General features: G+C 30.8%; 1 protein-coding gene across 1 annotated transcript; it reads right to left on the minus strand.

The window, feature by feature from the left end:
* Positions 1 to 5,179: 5,179 nt before the first annotated feature.
* Positions 5,180 to 7,339, minus strand: LOC115987439 (pentatricopeptide repeat-containing protein At1g08070, chloroplastic-like). Its single transcript, XM_031110976.1, has one exon. The coding sequence runs from the start codon at positions 7,111 to 7,113 to the stop codon at positions 5,494 to 5,496; it is 1,620 nt and encodes a 539-aa protein (XP_030966836.1). The 5' UTR covers positions 7,114 to 7,339; the 3' UTR covers positions 5,180 to 5,493.
* Positions 7,340 to 8,299: the final 960 nt, after the last annotated feature.

The raw sequence follows: 8,299 nt of genomic DNA on the forward strand, positions 1-8,299 counted from the left end.
AACAGTGAAATAAAAATAAGAATTAGATAAATCTTATACATTAATATGTCAAATTTTAAATTTGAAAAATAATTGAATTTTTATCTAATTGCATATTCTCGAAAATTTATGAATATTCTAAAATTTCAATATTTATGTATTCTCAAAAATTTATGAATATTCTAAAACTCCAATATTTGCGTATTTTCTTATTTGAAGTGAACCTATCCCATTATTTAATTAGCAAAATTATTTACTATTACTAGTATTATTTCCTTGCGATGTACAGCTTGATGAAAATTCATATGTAAGCTAAATATTTTTTAAAAAATAATTAAAACAAAATAATTAAATAAAAAGTAATAATAAATTCTAAAATAAGTAAGTAATTTTAATAAAAAAAATTTACTTTAAGTTTCTATTGTATAGAGTTTGGACATTATCAGTGTTTATCTATTGTAATATTTTAAAATTCTTTTTGTGCTTTCCGTTAATTTTTTAAGATGAGATACAGAATGAATTTGCTCATTTCTATTTGGGTTATGCCATAACCAACACAAATAATAATAAACAAAATAGTTCTTTAATACATTTTTTTTCCCTAATGTTAGTCTAATTAAAAAAAAAAAATCAACAGACTCAAAAATTAAATATAATAATCAAAACCCAAAATGAAAACATACACAAAAGAGTTCAAAAATTGAGAATATAAAAAAAAAATTAAAATTTACATAATAGAATCAAGAACTTAAATGGGTGTCCATTGTTTTGCTTCTTTATAAATAGCAGCTCTAAGAATATTTTCCAGAGTGGTCATTAAAAAACTTAAATTACACAAAATTTAATTAAAAGAGAACTTCATATATTGATTAATAAATTAATAAATAAATAAATAAACACACACACAAATACATAAAGTCTTACAATTTCTTTCTACAAATTTTTTTGTTTTGAAATTTTTGTATGATAGTTTCATTACTAATGTTGCAAGTTGCATATCTATCAAAATTTTAATTAGATAAAAAATTTATTGGGATTTTTCTTTTTATTTGTAAGGACCTAATATATTGTTAAGGGGACTAAAGTTTAAGGACAAAGTTTGGCTACAAATTTAATTGTACCCTAAGGCCACAACTCTCATTAAATAAATTAACATGACCACATATTTTGAAAATCAAATTGTTAAATTGCATGTTCTTTATGTTCTTAAAACACATATCAAATTTCATGTCAATTGTCTGATATTTTTTATCCATAAATTTAATTTTTATGTGTAATTTTAGATTAAAAAAACTCGAAATTTAAATATTTAATTGATGATGTGAGTACACAACTCGCACCAATCGGTTTTTGTCCGCTTTGGGGAGCCAGTCCCTCACGGTTTTGTCACGAAGGGGTGGGAGCCGAGGAGTATTGCCATGAAGTGATTTACACCTAGGCTCACCCAAGTCCCACATCGCCTAAGTAACCCTCCCACTCATGGTTTATAAGCTTCTGGAGCAACCATGAGTGTACCATGTCTAACACTCAGAGTGTTAGACATGGTACACTCATGGTTGCTCCAGAAGCTTATAAACCATGAGTGGGAGGGTTACTTAGGCGATGTGGGACTTGGGTGAGCCTAGGTGTAAATCACTTCATGGCAATACTCCTCGGCTCCCACCCCTTCGTGACAAAACCGTGAGGGACTGGCTCCCCAAAGCGGACAAAACCGATTGGTGCGAGTTGTGTACTCACATTAAAGGGCAGAGTGTTAGACATGGTACACTCATGGTTGCTCCAGAAGCTTATAAACCATGAGTGGGAGGGTTACTTAGGCGATGTGGGACTTGGGTGAGCCTAGGTGTAAATCACTTCATGGCAATACTCCTCGGCTCCCACCCCTTCGTGACAAAACCGTGAGGGACTGGCTCCCCAAAGCGGACAAAAACCGATTGGTGCGAGTTGTGTACTCACAGATGACATAATTATTAATCTTTTATCTTCTTGAAATTTTTGCAAGTATAGAGGATATAAGAAGAAAATGTAATCTATTTGTAGATTTCTCAAAATTCATGTATAATAATTATTAAAAAAAAAAAAAAATTGACTAGAGTTATAGTCTAAGTTCAAAACCAAGTTTGTTACCAAATTTTATCCACGATTTAATTATATTGGGTCTAAAAAAATTTAGGGTGGTCACAAATATTTTTTAAGGATTAAAAAATCATAAATTTGAAAAATTTATATATAATATTTTTTCCAGGTCAAGGTAGTCTTGTGACCACTCTGATTTGAACGTGGAGTTGCCAGTGTTCTTTATAGTAAACTTCATTTGGCATAATATCCTTCACGCAAATTCAGAGGTAAAGAACAATAAGTAAGCTGAATTTATTAAATTAAAACAATAAGCGTGATGAACAATAAGCGTGATGAACAATAAGTGTAAATTGCAAATTCAGAAGTAAAGAATAATAAGTAAGCTGAATTTAATAAATTAAATCAATAAGCATGATGAACAATAAATGTAAGTTGCAACTTAGGAAAAAAAAGTGAAAAAAATACAAAAAAGTGGAGTGTAATATGTGGGATTTAATTATATGGATGACTTTATTGGTTAAGAGTGATTATATCAAAAAGCGATGACTTTATATATATATATATATATATATATATATTTGTTCTTAAATTTTGATAATAGACTATTAGTTGGAGTAGAATTTAAATTTTTAAAACTTAAATGATAAAATTTTATCTAAATTAAATAATTTTTAAATCTTATCAATCCCTTAGTCAAGAGTCTTTTAGCTTAATATCCTAATAAAATATTAATTTAATAAGATGCAACTTGTTAAAAAAACTAAATAAATAAAAAAGTGAGTTGTGCAGCATGTAAGTTTAGAAAATTTTGATGATAGACTTTTAGTTTTATTTAAATTAAACAGTTATTAAATATTATTACTTTGAGGAAATATATCATAACAAATAATATAAATTAATATACTAATTAGTTGTTCTTAAGATGTTGATAATAGACTTTAGTTGGAGTAGAAGTCAAAAGGTTTTTATTTATTTATTTATATTTAGAAAGAAAACGTGAGGTTTTGTCTAGAATTTAAGTTTAGAATTTTTTATAATAGACTTTTAGTTTGAATATAATTTAAAATTGTTGAAGTTTAAATGATATGTTTGATCTAAATTAAACAATTGCTAAATATTATCCCTTAATTTGAGGAATTATATCATAAAAAAATAATATATTAATTATTTGTTCTTTAGACTTTTAGTTGGAGTAGAAGTCAAAACATGGTTTTTTTTTTTTTTTTTTTTAAAGAAAGAAAACGTGGGTTGTTGTTTGGGATTAAAGTATAGAATTTTTTATAATAGACTTTTAGTTTGAATAGAATTTAAATTTTTTGAAGTTTAAATGATAATTTTTACCTAAATTAAACAGTTGTTAAATATTATTCCTTAATTTGAGGAAATATATCCTAACAAATCATATAAAATTAATTTTTAGCTTATGCAATTGGGGACTTAAGAGCACTCACAGGAGTGCTTGTATAATAAAAAAAGTATCACATTTTAGCCAGCTCAGCCTAAAATTCACCCATATCAAGTTATGCAAAGTTGTGTAAAAAAACATAGTTTCTACAATAACCACACTATTCATTTTGTATTTATTTTAATAAAGGAAAATAATGGATGATGATTATAGTGTATAAAGAAAGAAATTTTTTTATAAATTCAAGGAAAATAGATATTTTATTGAAATGTAGTGTAAAGTAAATAATCTGATATGAGTTATTTTGAAAAGTGAGTATGTAAAAAAAAAAAAAAGGTTTTTATACTAAAATTGCAACTGAGCCAAACCTTAAAGTATATATTTGCAATTTTAGCCTTATATAGTTTGTATCTTGGATTTGGCCCAATTGGGAATAAACCAATAGTAGGCTTCTAAGTTTTAGCTAAACTTGAAAAAACCTAACTTGAACTGCCCAAAGAGATTTACCCATCCCAACCAGATCACATATCCAACCTGTTTTGATCACAAAATCCACGAGGTGCCTTTGCACCCCAATTGTAGGCAGCTCCAAAACCAAGTACCATCGGAAACCTTTATGTGGCGTTTAGTACGGGGTAATATTTTAAGATTCTCAGGAATGTTTAAAGATTCCTATACCTGGTTGCAAATTACACTAGAGAATCAAATGCTAGGATTCCCCCTCAACCCGTTTTGGTGGGAGTGTGAGTTCTCTTTAAAATAGGTGGGTACTCAGATTCCAAAACTTAAAGGAAATTGCATTTTTTATAAATTGCCAATTTTAAACCTTTTTCTTTATCATTTAAGCAATTGAGATATTTCCTTTATATCTCTTCCCGCCAAAATAACATAAATAGGGTAGATAACTATGTTGATATATTCATTAATAAGGTTCTATCTAGGTTTCACACGTGATAAAAAAAAAAAAAAAAAAAAAAAAAAAAAAAAAAAAAAAAGGAGTTTGAAGCAGACTATCTATTGTTGCCAAGTATTTACTTTTACTGTTATATGTGTTGCTCAACACATTATTAATGGATCTATTTTCGTAGAAATTTGTTAATGTATTTATTTGTATCTCAGATCTTGGTTTTGTTTAGTTGTTAGAAATATAGATCTGGATTGGTGGCTTCATCTAGTTTTTTGTTTTTAGATTAATGGTTTTGTTTCTAGATTTATACGATACAGTAAAATTTAATTGTACTTTCTCCTCTTTTAAGTCTTCCAAAGGGTAAAGACAGTTGTTTCTTCTAACCCCCAACTAATATTAATCAGTAACATCCAATCGGTGTGGGATTCTATCTGGTGCGTTTGATGTTTGTTATACAAACAAACATTGTACTAGACCAGTAGGAGAACTTTCGTAAAATTGACTGGAAGTTCTCTCAATCTTATAGCTTGTTCTATTGCCATCGCCAAAATTGAAGCCATTGTTGCTTTTCCTTATTTCCCTTACTCAGAAAGTATTAACAAGTTCTTCATAGGGACATTCAAATTACACGCAATAGCTAATCTAAGATTAAAAACAATAGATTTTTAATCTATTGTTTTATATGATGCTCCTCTTGATGAATATGGTAACTATATATATATTATTTTACATTAAGATTTTGATTTTTATACATAAATAGTTTTAAATAAGTTATATAATTCTTAATTTATCAAAATCACAGGAAATTTAAATCAACCAAAATGGGGACACTTGAAACAACTGCATGCGGTTTTGAAGTCAATGGAAATGACTCTTACTCATGGGAATGTTTCTACCATTGACTTCAACAATTCTGTTCTGGTAAGACACACCATTGTACGCTTAGGGATGTGATGCTCACCAACGGACTCCTGCTGGTAGCAAGAATCGAACTTGAGCGTGTTAGGCAGAGCGAACAAACCATATCCAGCTGAGCCAAGCCCCTGTTGGCACCTGTTTTTTATTTATTATTATAAAGTGTTTATGATATAGTAAAAGTGTTTGCTTTAACCCTCCGTTATCTTTAACCTCCCTGCTCATGTTCCATCAGGTCTGGTAGATATTCAAATGATCTTAACGATTTTGTCAACCCCCTCAAGGCTCTATAGATTTCCTCTCTCTCAGAATGCCTCTCATCTAAGGAATAGAACTCAACAACAGAATCGTTGACCTCAATCAAGCTACATCCTGGCAATTTTCTCAACCCTGTATCCCTCATTGCAACTTTTAGTCGTGCAACATCTTTCCATCTCCCAAGATCCCCATATATATTTGACAGCATAACGAAATTTGAGTGGTTCTTCGGTTCAAGTTTGATAAGCTGGTCAAAAGCCACTTCAGCCAACTCAATGTTTTTGTAAATCCTACATGCCCCAAGTAAGGCAGCCCAAATAACAGCATCTGCTTCCATGGGCATCTTCCTCACAAACTCTATTGCCTGGTCTAAAAGACCAGCTCGGGCAAACAGATCAACCATACAACCATAATGCTCAATTTGAGGCACAATTGAATAATCATCAACCATTGACTGGAAATATGAAAAGCCATCTTCTACTAAGCCCATGTGTGTACAAGCGCTCAGGATACCTATGAAGGTGATTCCATCTGGTGTTTCTCCAGCATTTTTCATCTCACAAAACAGATTAACGGCGTCACTCCCATGTCCATGCATTGCTATGCCATTGATTATGGTGTTCCACGTAATCAAATCCTTTCTAGCCATGCTCTTGAACACATCAACAGCATTTTCTATAATTCCACATTTTGCATACATGTCAATCAAAGCATTCCCAATGTAAAGATTTCCCTTATATCCATTAATCTCCGCATACGCATGAACCCACTTACCTAAATCAGGAGCTCCTAATCTTGAACAAGCAGACAATGTGATCACCAATGTGACATCATTAGGAAGCACATTACCCTCAATTAGCATCCTTTTGAATGTCTCCATAACTTCAAAGAATTTCCCGTTTTGGGCATACCCTCCAGTCAATCCATTCCAAGAGAAAATATTCCTCTCAGGCATCTCTTCAAACAACCTCTCACACGCCTCAACATCCCCATTATTCGCATAACCGTTCAACACCGTATTCCAAGACATCACATCTCGGTTAGGCATCTCATCGAAAAGCTTCCTTGCTGCTACCATCTCACCCAATTCAATATAACCTGAAACCATAGTGTTCCACAACACAACATCTCGCTCGGGAGCCAAATCAAAAAGGCGCCGTGCAGAAACCATATCACGACACAAAATATACCCACTAATCATCGAAGTCCAAGCAACTACATTCCTCTCAACCATCTCACCAAACACCTTGTAAGCCTCTATAACTGCTCCCCCGCCCGCATACATATCAATCAACGTAGTTCCCACAAATGGGTCTGCTCTAAACCCACCCTTTATTGCCACACATTGCACTTCCTGGCCTTCCACATATGCATTAATTTTCCCACAAGATTTCAAAACAATAGGGAAAGTAAAGCAATTGGGCATCACATCCAAGCTCTTCATATTACCAAACAAAACTAAAACTTCCCTATAAGACTCATTTTGAGCATACCCTTTGAACATTGCATTCCACAGCGCAACATTCGGCGGGTCAGGAATTTGATCGAACACTTTGCGTGCATAAGCCATTTTCTTGAGCTCAGCACAAGCTGTGATAAATCTTCTTGCGATGAAGTAGTAGTAGTAGTCATTATTGTGTAGGAAGCTGTGAGTAATTATCTGGGTTTGGATTTGTTTGAGTTGTTTTAGAGCCTTACATGATTGAAAGAGCGCAATGAGTTTTTCTTCAACAAGCCTTTGTGGGCGCTTTGTGGCTAAACTTATAAGCCGAATTTTCAATATTTTAGAAGCAGAAAGCTGCTTGTTAGTGTGCACTTACTGTCACGGCTTAACGAAGAAAGGAAATGAATTTGACCCCTTTGATTCGGAGGAGAACTACAACTACTACAACTAATAGGACGGTCTGTTTGTGTGTTTCAGTGTTTTGTGTTTTGGGTATGCTTTTGTGATGTGTAACAGTGAAATAAAAATAAGAATTAGAGAAATCTTATACATTAATATGTCAACTTTTAAATTTTATATTTGAAAAATAATTGAATTTTTATCTATTTGCGTATTCTCATAAATTTATGAATATCCTGAAATTTCAATATTTGTGTATTCTCTAAAATTTATGAATATTCTAAAACTTCAAAATTCGCGTATTCTATAATCTGATCCTAATGTGAACATAGATCCCGTTATTTAATTAGTGAAATTTACTATCACTAGTATTATTTTCGTGCAAGCTTGATGAAGATTCATATGTAAGCTAAATATTTTTAAAAAAATAATTAAACAAAATTATTAAATAAAAAGTAATAATAAATTCTAAAATAAGTAAGTAATTTTACTAAAAAAAATTTGCTTTAAGTTTCGATTGTGTGGAGTTTGGACATTATTAGTGTTTATCTATTTTTATATTTTAAAATTCTTTTTGTGCTTTGCGTTAATTTGTTAATATGAGATACGAAATGAATTTGATCATTTCTATTTGGGTTATGCCATAGCCAGCACAAATAATAATAAACAAAATAGTTCTTAAATACATTTTTTTTTCCTAATGATAGTCTAATTAAAAAAAAAATCAACATACTCAAAAATTAAATATAATAATCAAAAACCAAAATCAAAACATACACAAAAGAGTTCAAAAATTGAGAATATAAAATTAAAATTAAAATTTACATAATAAATTAAGAACTTAAATGGGTGTCCATTATTTTGCTTCTTTATCAATGGTGACTCTTAGAATATTTTCCAGAGTAGTCATTAA

The sequence above is a fragment of the Quercus lobata genome, chromosome 4 (genome assembly GCF_001633185.2).
Source record: "Quercus lobata isolate SW786 chromosome 4, ValleyOak3.0 Primary Assembly, whole genome shotgun sequence".
NCBI lineage: Eukaryota > Viridiplantae > Streptophyta > Magnoliopsida > Fagales > Fagaceae > Quercus > Quercus lobata.

Excerpts from the sequence above, each read along its gene's own strand:
- LOC115987439 (XM_031110976.1), bottom strand. The coding sequence starts at position 7,113 with ATGGCTTATGCACGCAAAGTGTTCGATCAAATTCCTGACCCGCCGAAT.